This window comes from Hyperolius riggenbachi, chromosome 10 (genome assembly GCF_040937935.1).
Source record: "Hyperolius riggenbachi isolate aHypRig1 chromosome 10, aHypRig1.pri, whole genome shotgun sequence".
Lineage (NCBI taxonomy): Eukaryota > Metazoa > Chordata > Amphibia > Anura > Hyperoliidae > Hyperolius > Hyperolius riggenbachi.
In genome coordinates this window covers 46,964,110-46,978,254 of record NC_090655.1, presented here as the reverse complement: position 1 = coordinate 46,978,254, position 14,145 = coordinate 46,964,110, and the positions used below count along the sequence as shown (strand labels likewise).

The window sequence follows — 14,145 nt, the reverse complement described above, 5'->3', positions numbered from 1 at the left end:
GACTATATCGGACACCATTGCAGCTTTTTTAAAGGGAATCTGAAGTGAGGGGACTATAGGGGCTGCCATCTTCATGCTCAAATAATGCCAATGGAGTCAGAGCAGAGTCAATGCATGTTCATTCTGGGCTAGTGACGCAAGCCTGGTACACACATGCAATTTTGATTGGCCAATGATTAGTCAATTTTATCACTTCCATGTATTGGGGTCAACATATTTTAAATACAGTAGACTTCCTTTATAGTAAACTCCAAGGGAGCTTGCCAAGTGGTTTACTATATCAGAATTTGTCCTGCATCGTATATTAATACAGGCTCATGGTCGGGACCTGGGGATGGAGTTTACTGTAGCCAGACGTTTACTATATCAGAGTTTACTATAACAATTCTACTTACTATGAAATATAATAAGCTCTATAGATATTCTAGGTGACAATTTAGTGTGTACCTAGCTTAAAGAGACTCCGTATCAAAAATTGCATCCTGTTTTTTATCATCCTACAAGTTCAAAAAGCTATTCTAATGTGTTCTGGCTTACTGCAGCACTTTATACTATCACTGTCTCTGTAATTAATCAACTTATCTCTCTCTTGTCAGACTTGTCAGCCTGTGTCTGGAAGGCTGCCAAGTTCTTCAGTGTTGTGGTTCTGCTATGAACTCCCCCTTCCAGGCCCCTGTATGCACACTGCCTGTGTGTTATTTAGGATTAGAGCAGCTTCTCTCTTCTCTCTTATATTTTACAAGCTGGATAAATCGTCCTCTGAGCTGGCAGGGCTTTCACATACTGAAGAATTACAGACAAGGGCAAAGCTGTTTGCAGGAAGGAACAAGCAGCCTGAAACTTCAGTGCATGAGAACAGGGGGAAAGAAACACACAAATCTCTTGAGATTCAAAAGGAAGGCTGTATACAGCCTGCTTGTGTATGAATGTATTTTCTATGTGTGGACATACTGTACAACAACCTACTTCCTGTTTTGGTGGCCATTTTGTTTGTTTATAAACAAACTTTTTAAAACTGTTTTTAACCACTTTTAATGCGCCGAGGAGCGGCGAAATTGTGTCAGAGGGTAATAGGAGATGTCCCCTAACGCACTGGTATGTTTACTTTTGTGCGATTTTAACAATACAGATTCTCTTTAAAGTCCATGTCAACTGATTTTTTTTTTTTTTTTTTTTTTTTTAAAGATATTTGCCTATGGAGAGGGAAGGCTCTGGGTCCTATAGAGCCTTCCTGTTCCTCTCAGGGTTCCCTCATACCAGTGATTTCACCTTGTTCCAATCAGCCGCCACAGAAGGCTTCGGAAGTCTTCCGGAGCCAGAGTGCTCCTGAAGACAGGCCACTCCGTACTGCACATGCGTCAGCAGGCAGGCGAAGTGCAGAGTTCGAAGCCTTCTGTGGCGACAGATTAGAACATGGTGACGTCACTGGAACGAGGAGACCATGAGAGGAGCAGGACTGCTCTATAGGACACAGAGCCTTCCCTCTCCATAGGTACAAGTATCTGTTTGTTTTTTGTGTGTTTTCATTTGACATTCTCTTGAAGGCAAACCTGAAGCAAGGAAACGGACTCCAGGTTAGATACATACCTAACTGGAGGGAAAGCTTTGGATGCCATAGAGCCTTCCTGGTCTTCAGTTTGTCCCGTTGAAGTTATGCAATGGCTGTGTCTTTAGGTCTCCTCTGGCAGCCTTCGGGAAGTACTTATGCCCCAAGGGCTTCCGAAGACAAGCGCATGCGTGCTGAGTTCCTCATCAGGAATGCGAGTATTGCTGAAAGTCAAATGGGGAGTGCTTAAAGGGAACCGGGGACAAAAAAAAAAAATTATATATACCTGGGGCTTCCTTCAGGCCGTTCGCTCCTCTGCCGTCATCCTGTGCCACCTTGATTCTTTGCTAGCTGGCCCGTTAAATCCTTCAGAGCATGCAAACCGGACTACACATGCACAGACTGTCCCCCAACTAGAGGAATTACCAGGCCTGTTAGTGGAGGATCAAGATGGCGAGGGAGTGAAAAGCCTGGAGGAAGCCCCAGGTATACTTTTTTTTTTTTTTTTTTTTTTTTTTGCTACATTTTTACCCAGCCGGATGAAAAATGTCTGATGGTCAGCCCTCAAATTATGGGTCAGACCAGGAAGGCACTATGGTATCCAGAGCTGTCCCTGTAAATATGCATGTGTCTAACCAGTAGTGAATTTCCATGCATCAGGTTAACTATAAGACAAATGTATGACTTAAAGGGACTCCGAGCAGTGCAGAAACTATGGAAAGATGCATATCATTTTAAAGCTCTTTCTCCTCTTTCCAATGATATATAAACCGCCGCCCTACGCCTTTTTAGTTTTCACTATTTTCGCGATTGAAATTGCCGCGGCCGCGATTTCAGTCGCGAAAATAGAGAAAACTAAATGGTGTAGGGCGACGATTTAGGTGTCGCCAGAAAGAGGAGAAAGAGAGCTTTAAAATGATATCCATCTTTCCATAGTTGCTTGTATTACACAGGACGACACTTTCCCCAGTGTCAGCAGCTCCATTCAGCAGAAAAAGTCGCCCTGTGTAATAAAATGTAACTATGGAAAGATGGATCTCATTTTAAAGCTCTCTTTCTCCTCTTTCTGACGACACCTAAATCGTCACCCTACGCATTTTAGTTTTCTCTATTTTCGCGATTGAAATCTAGGCTGCGGCAGTTTCAATCGCGGAAATAGCAAAAACTAAAAGGTGTAGGGTGGCGATTTATATATGATTGGAAAGAGAAAGAGAGCTTTAAAATGATATCCATCTTTTCATAGTTTCTGCACTGCTCGGAGTCCCTTTAACTAGAACACAAGAAAAAAAAAATTCTTGCCGGAATCTCTCTTTAGGTTGGCTAGTTCTAGCTTTCTAGATAATCTTGGATTGCTGATTTTCCATCGAGACTTCCACAACTCCTAAGCAATAGAGTAAAATGCAATTTTGTGCTGGCCTGCTGCGCCTTGTGCTATGTCTAACTCTGATTTGAGGTTTGATCCGTTTAATTTCTCCCATCTTACAGGCCTACGTGTGAAAGGAGAGTTCATTACATCTTACCCTCAAGTAGTCGTTGTCCGTGTACCCACTCCTTGGGTGCAGAGTGACAGTGACATCACAGTTCTGAGGCATCTGGAGAAGATGGGCTGCCGCCTGATGAACAGACCACAGGCCATCCTTAACTGCGTCAATAAGTTCTGGACCTTCCAGGAGCTTGCTGGTCATGGTGTACCTCTTCCAGATACTTTTTCTTATGGTGAGTGTCTCAATATAATATGGTTACCCCTGTGATGACTACAGTTCCCATTCCAGATAGCTTCTTCTAAGATGAGCGCCTCATAACCCTGTTCCCACTGTGCTGGCATGGTGTAGCCCTTACAGAAAAAACACTTCTGTGCACCTCAGCAGATGGCTTCACTCTCTGAGCTGTTCAAAATGTACACTTCCTACAATAACCTCCTATGTATCTCAGTAGAACACTGTCCTAACAGTGTATTCTTCACACATACCTTCTTGTAAAAGTCTAGCTATACCCCTGCTACACCCTTGGCTGACTGTATTGTGCCCCTCCCAGATACCTTCGCCTGCATTGTGTAATTGTAGTGCTGTTACTCCTGTGCTGGCCATAGTGTATGCTTCCTGATAGGTCTTGGTGCTCTCCCATAGGCACACCTAACGCTGTAGCCTTAGGATTCCATGGTGTGCTCTTTACATATGCCCTCTACAGTAATTACCTAGACATAACCTTGTCTGTCTATACTTAACCATGCTGAACCACTCCCAGATACTGTCTTGTATGGCTAGCACCAAGATGTATCCATTTTCCTCCTGTGGTAGCTATGGTATACTTCTCCCAGATGTGTACTCCTGTGATAAACTCACACAGGCTGTAGTTTGAGGGTGGCTGCCCTATATTTTATATCCTACATATTTATTTAACCAGAACCTTAAAGTCAATGACTTCAATATATAATTAAGTTTTATAGAACTCCATAAGAGCAGGTAACAAGTATTGCACTGGTGGAGTTTGTGGTGTGGACCAAGGACACAAATTAACTTGCCAATAAATTCTCTGTTCTACTCTTGCATTTCTTTGTCATTATATACCATACTATTCAGCTTGCCAATAAAGGTCTGAGTAGCCAAGGATGCTTGTCTTAAAGAGACTCTGAAGCGAGAATAAATCTCGCTTCAGAGCTCATAAATAGCAGGGGCACGTGTGCCCCTGCTAAAACGCCGCTATCCCGCGGCTAAACGGGGGTCCCTTCACCCCCAACCCACCCCCCGCAAAAGTGTGTCGTGAAAAAGTCGCTGGCTGTCTCTTCCTGGAGGCAGGGCTAACTGCTGCAGCCCTGCCTCCAGTCGCGTCTGTCAGCGGCGCATCGCCGCCTCTCCCCCGCCCCTCTCAGTGAAGGAAGACTGAGAGGGGCGGGGGAGAGGCGGAGATACGCGCTGACAGACGCGCGTGGGGCAGGGCTGCGGCGGTTAGCCCTGCCTCAACCAGGAAGCGCTCCCCCGGTGTATCGAGGGGGATTTGGGGGTGAAGGGACCCCGTTAAGCCGCGGGATAGCGGCGTTTAGCAGGGGCACACATGCCCCTGCTATTTATGAGGTCTGAAGCGAGATTTATTCTCGCTTCAGACTCTCTTTAAAGGACATTTGAATTGAGAGTGATATGAAGGGTGCCATATTTACTTTTTAAACAATGCAAATTGCCTGGCAGTCTTGATCATTTTGTCTCTTATATTACAGGTGCTCAGACTAAAGTCTGACTGCATTAGCCACATGCTTGTTTCAGGTGTGTGATTTCAGATACTACTGCAGCCAAAGAGATTAGCAGGACTGCCAGGCTACTGCTATTGTTTAAAAACAAACCAATATGGCGACCTCCAATCCCTTTCAGTTCAGGTGTCCTAAAACATGTCTGTGCTGATAACCTGAATTTGTAATTTCTTGCAGGTGGTCATGAAAACTTTTCAAAGATGATTGACGAGGCTGAAGTTCTGGAGTTTCCCATGGTGGTGAAGAACACCCGGGGTCACAGAGGTGAGTTCTGGAGAGCATCTGAGCTTCCTGGACAGTGGTCGGTTCCTACCCACAGCTTAAAGAGGAACTCCAGTGAAAATAATTTAATATAAAAAGGTGCTTAATTTTTACAATAATTATGTATACATGATTTAGTCAGAGTTTGCTCATTGTAAAATCTTTCCTCTCCCAGATTCACATTCTGACATGTATTACATGGTGACATTGTTACTGTGGGCAGATTATGTAGCTGTTCTGGCTTTAACAGACAGCTATAAACAGCCATTTCCTGTGTGTGTCATTGTTACATTGTGGCAGTTTGCCCAGAGTACCGTACGGTACCAGAGCCTCTTGTGGGAGGGGTTTCAGCACAAAATCAGTCATACAGCGCCCCCTGATGGTCTGTTTGTGAAAATCATTATATTTTTCATGTAAAAGTGGGTATCAGCTACTGATTGGGATAAAGTTCAATTCTTGGTCGGAGTTTCTCTTTAAAGAAGACCACTTGTCTCCTGCTTTATTAGACACGATTTGTTTTTGTTTCTAGGTAAAGCAGTGTTCCTAGCCAGGGACAAGCACCATCTGGCAGATCTGAGCCATCTTATCCGTCATGAAGCACCTTACCTCTTCCAGAAGTATGTGAAGGAGTCTCATGGACGAGACGTCCGGGTCATCGTTGTGGGTGGCCGTGTGATTGGCACCATGCTGAGGTGTTCCACGGATGGAAGGATGCAAAGTAACTGCTCTTTGGGTAGGCAGGCAATGAGTATATTAACTGTAATTACAATTTGCCTCAATCATGTGCTTCATTGTGATAACATTTTGTCTAGAGCTGCCAAAGTTTAAAGTTGCAGTAGTCATGCAAAAGCACAGAACTCCACTTGGAATACAGTGTTGTGGTAGAGTGTAATTGGGCAATTTTATGGCCCCATCTTTTAGACAACCCCTTCCAGCACCACTTCTCTGCAGGTGTTCCTCCTGCTGCTTCTTGCATCGCTTCACACATTGCTCAATTTCCAAAACCTGCCCCACCCATATTTAAGGCAGATAGTCAAGTACACCCCACTGACTGAGAGGAGTGACTGCTTATCTGAAAGCTGTCCCCTTACTCTAGGGTACATTTTTGTTTGGGTAGAAGACGGCCCGGAGACCTGCTGTAACTTCTATTGTTTGTGGTGATTGCTGCTCCTCCATTCTCACACCTGTGTTCCTTCTTCCACAGGAGGTATTGGGATGATGTGCACGCTCAGCGAGCAAGGGAAGCAGCTGGCCATTCAAGTCTCCAACATACTGGGAATGGATGTGTGCGGCATTGACTTGCTGACCAAGGAAGATGGTTCTTTCTGTGTGTGCGAAGCAAACGCCAATGTGGGTTTCATCGCCTTTGACAAAGCCTGCAACATGGACGTGGCCTCCATGGTGGCCGATTACGCCATTTCCCTCCTGCCAAGCCGACTGACCAGACGAATGTCCCTCCTTTCTGTCGTGTCCAGCGCCAGTGAGACCAGCGAGCCGGAGCTCCCTGGGGGGACCTCCGCTGCAGAAGGCGACGGTGCCGCCCCACTCCTCCATCACCATGATGCCGGAGACAGCATGAGCGCAAGCTCCAGCTCTGTGGACAGTGATCCTGACACTGCCACTGAGAGGGAGCTCCTCACCAAGGGAGCCCTCTTCAACATGAACCAACTTCTTGCCACCGAAATCAAGCTTTTGGTGGAATAGAAGATCGGGAAGGGGTCGGGGATGTGAAAAGTGGGTGGGTTGGGAGGGCTGGATGGGTGGGGGGAGTGGGGATTTAAGCCTGTTTGGGTCGAGCACGTGTAAATATTTGAAAGGGTCATTACTGCTGGTGTGTAGAGGGTGGGCGGGATTTGGGAGGGTTGGGGCTAAATACAGAATCCCTGTTGTAAATGAGGCTGCACCACTGCGCTAAGAATCTGGGAGTGGGGAAGATGGGAGCTACCTGTAGGTGACTTCTTCCACTTTACATTGGACATGTCTGAAGGGGAAGTACACATGAATTTTTATTAGTTGAACCTGGAAAGGAAAGATCAACTTGGGCAAATAAAATGTACTTTAGATTTGGACAGTGTGGAAAAGGGGGTGGAGCTACATTTGGTTTTTAGGGCTGGCTGTATGCTTATCTGGAAGAAGTTTCCTTCCTCCTAACAGGTGTGGGATTTTAGGTCAAGTGTTAATTACAATCCCTAATTTGATCCTGGGACCAGCGGGGTCCAAGCCTTGAATACAGATGGCACTAAAACTCAGTCCACACACACACACGCCCAATTTTAGCTTGCTAAGTCTGAGACAGTTGGAGATCTCCCCCTTCTTTTCCCTATGGAAGGACTCTGCTGAATGCAGGATTCAACCTCTTTTGATAACCCAACGGTCACCTGGTCCCATCTGGGAGCTTAGAGATCTGCAGCATGTTTGAAATCTGTTAGTGATACCAAAATGGGCTGTGTGCATTGGTTGGACTTTTTTCATTTTTGGTGAATGTCTACTTCAACTTGTGTATGAGGTTCTTTGCTGCTGCATCTTGGATCTCTTTGCTTTTGTGAGTTGTTTGTCTTGCCACTATAGTGTGTTCATGCTCTGTGTTAATCTGCAAAATGCCTATGATGCTATCTTTGAGGATAAACAACCTTTGTTTATTAAAATATCCTGTTTTAGAACAGTCTCCCACCAATGAGCTGCACGATAATGGTGCTGAATTTGAGACTTCTTTTTGGCTCCAAACTAAATGGCATGAGTCAGAAAACACCAATCCTGACCATCTCTTGAGTAGATGGATAATCGGGCTTCTCATTCTTTTGGCCCTCATGAGTTAGGTTGAAAGAGTTAGTCATAAGACTCGTAGCTGGTGAGTCATTATTATGAAATAGAAGCTTCTTGGTTTGATAAATGGTTAAAGTATACTTCACCCTATACACAGCACTTCTAGGCAAGAGAGTATGGTCTCGCCATTCACCTTGGACATGTCTGTGACTGTCCAGTGATGTTGTTACTTTGGTGGTTGCGTTCCCGAAATTGAGCTGGATTCAATCAAGCAGTGTTGGGAATCCTTTTAGTCTGCATTTATGTCCAGGAAAATTGATGGAAACCTCTAGTATATATCCACAGCAATGTAGATATCTAGTTTGTCACCACCAAAAGCGTTAAAAAGTCTCCTAAGATGAGATCCAACTGTTGCTGAATAGAAATTATTTGGTATGGCCCACAGTCCCTTAACGTGCAGGGAACAGTTGCACTAAGACAAAAGAAAGCATGTTGTGTCCCTCAGAAGTGCTCTTTGTTCTGTGTTGAAAACATGGTGCAGGCCATAGACCTTACAGCCCCTTTTTTTCTATACATGTGATTGTGTAACGATTTATAGTTGCTCGAAAAGCCCCAGTCCGTAGACCAGTTTAATTTTTTCCCCCTGGAGAACCTCTAACTAGAATACATGGGACCCAGAATATCTGATGGCTGCTATAAGAGCAGTAGTGGTGCTGATGCTCATTTGTGAATTGCCCCCTACAGCCAGCCAAGTTGTGAAACTGATCCATTTGTCTAGATCTTCATTGACCTGAATTCTATCCGTTTAATCCTGTCTACTTTGTAAAAGTCCAACCTTGGTTTGCCTTCTACTTCCACAGCTGAATGCTAGAGGTTAATCATAGCTGCTTGGTAGGAATAACTGCCTGACCTACCTTATTTCCTGTCCTCTGCCTCTAAGACATGTTCTTTGTAATTTGGAATGGGAAATGGGGGGAGGGGCTTTGTATAAAGTGAGCTGTGTCAGTATTTAGGAGTGCTGGGCATTTGGGTCAAGTTGTGCAAATGGTAAAGCAGTGGGTGAAGGACTTTCGGAGTTGTCCTGTTCTTTCTCTTGCTGGGCTGTATGGAGTAATGATATACAGAGCCAGGGGTGGCTTGCCCTTATTCTGTATCTCCTCCACAAGTTGCATGTGCATGAATAGGTATGCGTCCACTGTCTTAATAACAATGTATTTGGTACAGGTGGAGGGTCCCGTGACGCCAGCCACACGCAAAGTGATATTCCTACTGAGTGTGCTTGCAGAGGTCATTAAGAACGTAGACCAAAGGTTTGTGGTCCTCCTCCTCTCATTCCTTACCTCTGCAAGTAACCATTACTGAGCAGTATTATGTACATACATCCAAGTCTTACTGTCTTGCTGATTGCCAGTCTTTTATTCCAGTCAGACTGTTTACAATTTAAAAATGTTATGACTTTTGGGTCCCAAAAAGCTTATGCTTTGTGCTTGCAGTTTTTTCTTTTTTTCCAATAACGAACTGATCTGTACTCATTGCTGGAATATCACTTTGTTCGCTTGCTGGGGTGGCAGAGACTGATGGCTCTGGAGAAGTACATTCTCTTTGAGATTCCAGAAATTCAGTTGAGATTGCACATTGCTTTCTTATCTCCTAACTTGGCCATGCCCTTCTTTAGTGGATTTGCCATCATACCTGAAGAGTTCGCTAGTTTGTAGTCTTGGATAGCAGGCTGTTTATGTGAACCTGTCAAATTGCAGAATGTGAGCTAACTAATTATCCTGCCTCTTTTTATGCCTTTTTGGTTTCTGTGGTAATCCTTTGGAGTTTTGCTCATAAGGGGAGCCAGGATCTCTGTTTGCACTCTGTGCAAGTAGGGCTATGACTCTTCTCCACTTGGCGCTAAGCCTTTCTGTCCAGTGCAAAGCTCAGCCTTTACTACTTTAACAGTCTTAAAGGAATACTGAAGCTTGTTAAAAGAATTAGTTAGTCCTGGTCCTCTCTCCGTCCCCTCGTTCCACCGCTGGGCCCTGGTGAAGTTCTTCAACCAGCTTTGTCAAAAAAGTCTTCGGCTCTCCTTGGGCAGCTTTCAGAAGTACTCACGTCCTCGAGGATTTCCGAAGACTAACAGATCTGCACTGCTTGGTAGGGATGCGCTCATCTTCGGAAACACTCGGATAATGTGAGTACTTTCAAAGCCTGCAGAAGAGTTCCGAAGGCCAGGAAATTAAACGGTGACAGTGGTGCAATGAGGGGACATAGAGGAACTGAAGGGCTCTGTGGCATCCATAGCTTTCCCTCTGCATAGGCGAGCATTTAACTTTTTTGCTCTTTAGTATTGCTTTTAAAGCCAGTAAAGCCATCCTCTGAGGGGTTGGTCATGCCCTGTTAATGTGCTGGAGGTGGGGCTTAAAACGGGGAATTGCAGGGTTTAATGTTGAACGGGAGAGTTTGGGAAATTGATGCATAGAATACATTCGGTTGTTCAGGTGCTCCCAAAGGTGTGCAGAAATGTATCATTTGCAGGTACCTCCAAACTCTGCTGTTTAGCAAGATTGTTAGATCGTTTTTGTAATATGACAGGTTTAAGTTGAGCTTGTGGATATTTGTATTGCGTTGGGACACATGGGATCTTTTTCTGGAGCTCGGCCCTCTGGAATCGAGCTTGGGTATTTCACCACTGAAAACTGCAAGGTGGAGGACCACGAAACTGCCTCTGTTGCCTGATGGCTTTGTTTCCTCTAGGGTTAAGCATACTCCAAAGATGGCACTAACTTCAGCTTCAGAAGCCTGCAGAAGACAACATTTTCTGTTTAAAGCCTTGTTGGCATCACCAGTTCTTTATGAATTGAAAATATGCTTTCTCATTTGTATAGAAAAAGAAAATGACACTCCTTTTTCAGGAAACTCCAAGGAAATGTGTTTAGCCGCAGATGAGGTGAAGCCAAGAACACTCTGTATATCCCTCCGTGTTCCAGCAACATGCTGAATGCTTTCTCTTACCGGTCTTGATTTGCTGCTTGCTCCACTGTCATCGGAGCATTTAGGTAGGCCAACATACAAATGTAAGACTGGTGCCAGGACCAAGGAGAAAGCGGACAGCTTGGAGCAGTCTTCTTGCTGAGCCAGAGGTTTGGTGATTTTATATTCGATGTAAGACCATGGTTCACCTCATTCATGGTCTGTTGACATGGTTTCTCTGGAGTTGTCCTTTTAATTGTGGCATTTTTGGGTACATTTCCTTCTTTTTGGACCTAAACCTCTACTCCTGCCCATAAAGGTTCTGCTCAACCATCTGGAAGAGATTCTTACCCAGACCTTGTGAATACTGCCAGATCGGGCTAGGTGCAATAGTCCTTAATGGGATGCACCTGGCTTCTTTTGTGTAACTGATGCCCACAGCAGCCAATCAGATTATGTTGTATGTTGGTGCATTGTGGGAGAATCTTAAAATGTTTAATTACAAAAGCGGTCCAAAAAGGGAGGGACGTTGCCCAAAAACTGGTCAACAATGTAAAAAGCTCACTTTGCCTGTGCCAGAAGCAGCCTTATGACCCCTTGCAGAAGCTCCCTGTACTGCTCGCTCCAAGTTCCCCCAATGCCCCCATTGTACCATCCCCCTATTATATATATATATATATGTATGTATATATGTATGCACAAGTCTATTTGGTTTACTTGTATGCAACTCCCTTACTACCAGGATGTTCCTGATTGGGCATTGCACTTCAGTTTGATGACGGCGGCAGTGCCCCTGACAACGAAGGGGGGGGCCGCTCTTTCCTGACAGCGGGGGGAGTCTCCCCTTTCCCCACTTTCATTTATTATCTCTGTCATTGCTGTTGTCCTGCAATGGTAGGGCTAATAACAGTGTTAAATAATACTGTTTATTTTTTTTAATTGCCTTTGAAAAGTGTACATTTTTTTTTGTTTCCATTTTTAACCCAGTTTGCTGCTTTTCTTTTATATGTTGCACTGGAGGGAGGACCTGAGTGGGGAAAGGGGCACTTTGTAGAATTTTTTTTTTCTTCTTTTTTTTTTTTGTGTAGGCCCACTTTTAATCATTCCTCCGAACTGGTCCAAATGCTTCCCACTGGCTCTGATTGTTGGCACACCCACTTGCTTCATTACGTCCGTTTGCTGAGATAAAGATGCATTTTAAAATATATGCTCTATTGGGGGAATATGATTTGTTTTATCATCTTTCATAAATTGAGTCTGAGAAATCTGTCTATAAAAATACAAAACAAAAATTTAAACAGGTGCTGCCACCACTAGTTTGTAAGTCTTTTTGGTGCTCAATTGATAGAACAGCTTTTAAATCAAATTGTGATTGATTTCAAAATCTTTTATGGTTTGTAATTGGTTTTCAATCCTTTTTTTTTTTTTTTTTTTTAATAATTTGAGTCTGACTGAAAACCTCCCATAGTGGGAGCGTATCCACAGCTCCCTGTAGTCTGATATTCTGACAGCTCCCTCAGCATCCTCCTGGTACAATCCAATGAGCTGTTGTAGCCAAATTAAAATCTGTGATCCCAGGTGCTACTGCGGATGCGTGGCTCCAGCCTCTGCACCTCCTTGTGTTAGGTCTTGTGGCCGGGAGCGCTCTGCACCTGTGAAGTTGGTTAAGGCTTGCTACTGTGCAGGCGCAGAGTGTAGTAGGGGAGGCACGTGTCTGGGGGCGTGCTTGCTCAGTAGTCTGCGCCTGAGCCTAGTTGCAAATTTTGCGGGGGACTGAGCAGAGTGGACCAGATAGACACCAAGAGAACTGAATACAGAGGGCTGAAAGAATCCAGTTTCCCTCGTGACGTGTACACTTTAACTGTATCGGTTAGAAGTGTTGCTCAACTAGCTGGTTGGTAAAGCTCTGATTCGCTGTTCATGATCATGTGCTAAAGCAAGCCAATGATCACTTCAGGGCAGGGCCTTGTATATTCAGCGGCCACACAACTCCTTGTTACCGGGTATTGTTAAAGTATGTATATACTATTGGAGGTTTTTTTTGTGAATTGGCCATAGTTTGATTAAAACTGATTACAAACCAGGGAATTTTCTTGACTGTGTGCGTGCTGCACAGGCAGAGGAGCAGTACCTGCTCATTGGCCGCATAACTTTGTACCATATCTAGTGGTAGAGAAAGATCGGTGGCAGCGTTCTGTTAAATTTTAAGATTGTTTTTCTGATCTCGGCTGCTCTACACATTTCTTTGAAGTGACTGTTCTATCCTGAAAAGCTAGATGAGGCCCTTGAGATTGGTGTTGCATCATCTCCTCAGCACCAATTCTCACAGGTTTTTGCTATGCTCGTTTAGACTTACAAAACTTCCCTACAGAAGTATGATTGGGGGCATGGCTCTTGTGACATCTGCAAGCGGTCTGTGGAACATCGTGCTAGTGGGAAGACTGGATTTTTATCTTTAGATCTGATGGCAGGTTTGACAAATTCATATGGGATCCAGGAGCCAACAAAAGCTCAAGCTCCACTTAAGGTGCCCATACACTAGGACTATGGGCAGATTTGTCTCTAATCGAATCTGCCCATACACTACAGGCCGATTCCCTTCCAATTTTAGCATGAAATCATCCGGGAATCCGCTGAGCTGCCGCTGCCCCCAAAATGTATAATTGTATGTAAATTATGTAGTGCATTTATACATTACCTGTCCTGAAGCAGCTGGCCAGGTCCATCTCGCCGGGTAAGCCGCATACACACTTGCGGTGCATAGCATCTGACATCAGCCGCTATGCGCCTTCGTGACGTCAGAGCGCCGCCAGCGTGTATGCGGAACCCTGCGAGTTGGACGGAAACCGCGTGGAGGCTGACACCGGACAGGTAATGTATAAATGCACTACACACATTTATACAATGTGGTGGCAGCGGCAGGGGTTTCGTCATCTCGTCGCTCGTTCGCAAATCGGCCGCCGTACCGCCGCGCACCCAACCAACCAACTGTGCGGCCAATTTCTGTCCCGAAATTGGATGCTTTGTCGGTCGGGCATGCACTTGGCAGCACAAATTTTTATCCAATTCGATTATAATAGAATTGGATGGTCGATTGGTTGGTCGCCTAGTGTATGGCCCCTTTTTAAAAACTATTTAGATATGGCTCAAAACGTGGGCACCACCTGAGCTAGTCAGCTGGGAGCTAGTCTACTTTAGGAGACCCAACAGGAAACCTCATATGGATCGGTTCTCCAATCACAGCACTCTACAGCACAAAGCATTGGGACTGGTAAAATAACATGGGTGTAGTTTACTACAATCTATTGGAAACCTAGCAGTTGGTGAGGGTGCCGTCCACCCAATCATGTTAGCAGAATGTCCCTATGAGGTTTCC

The 14,145-nt window shown here is 44.8% G+C and overlaps 1 protein-coding gene across 2 annotated transcripts in view; it reads left to right on the top strand.

Moving 5' to 3' along the window:
• Window positions 1-6,769, top strand: part of RIMKLB (ribosomal modification protein rimK like family member B) — a 43,553-nt gene extending 36,784 nt beyond the window's left edge. For both annotated transcript variants that reach the window (XM_068258639.1, XM_068258640.1), the window contains 4 exons: window positions 3,032-3,262; window positions 4,965-5,051; window positions 5,578-5,781; window positions 6,253-6,769. In XM_068258639.1, coding sequence (XP_068114740.1) covers window positions 3,032-3,262; window positions 4,965-5,051; window positions 5,578-5,781; window positions 6,253-6,752 — 1,022 coding nt within the window. In that variant the 3' untranslated portion in view covers window positions 6,753-6,769. The remainder of the gene's footprint in view (window positions 1-3,031; window positions 3,263-4,964; window positions 5,052-5,577; window positions 5,782-6,252) is intronic.
• The last annotated feature ends 7,376 nt before the right edge of the window (window positions 6,770-14,145 follow it).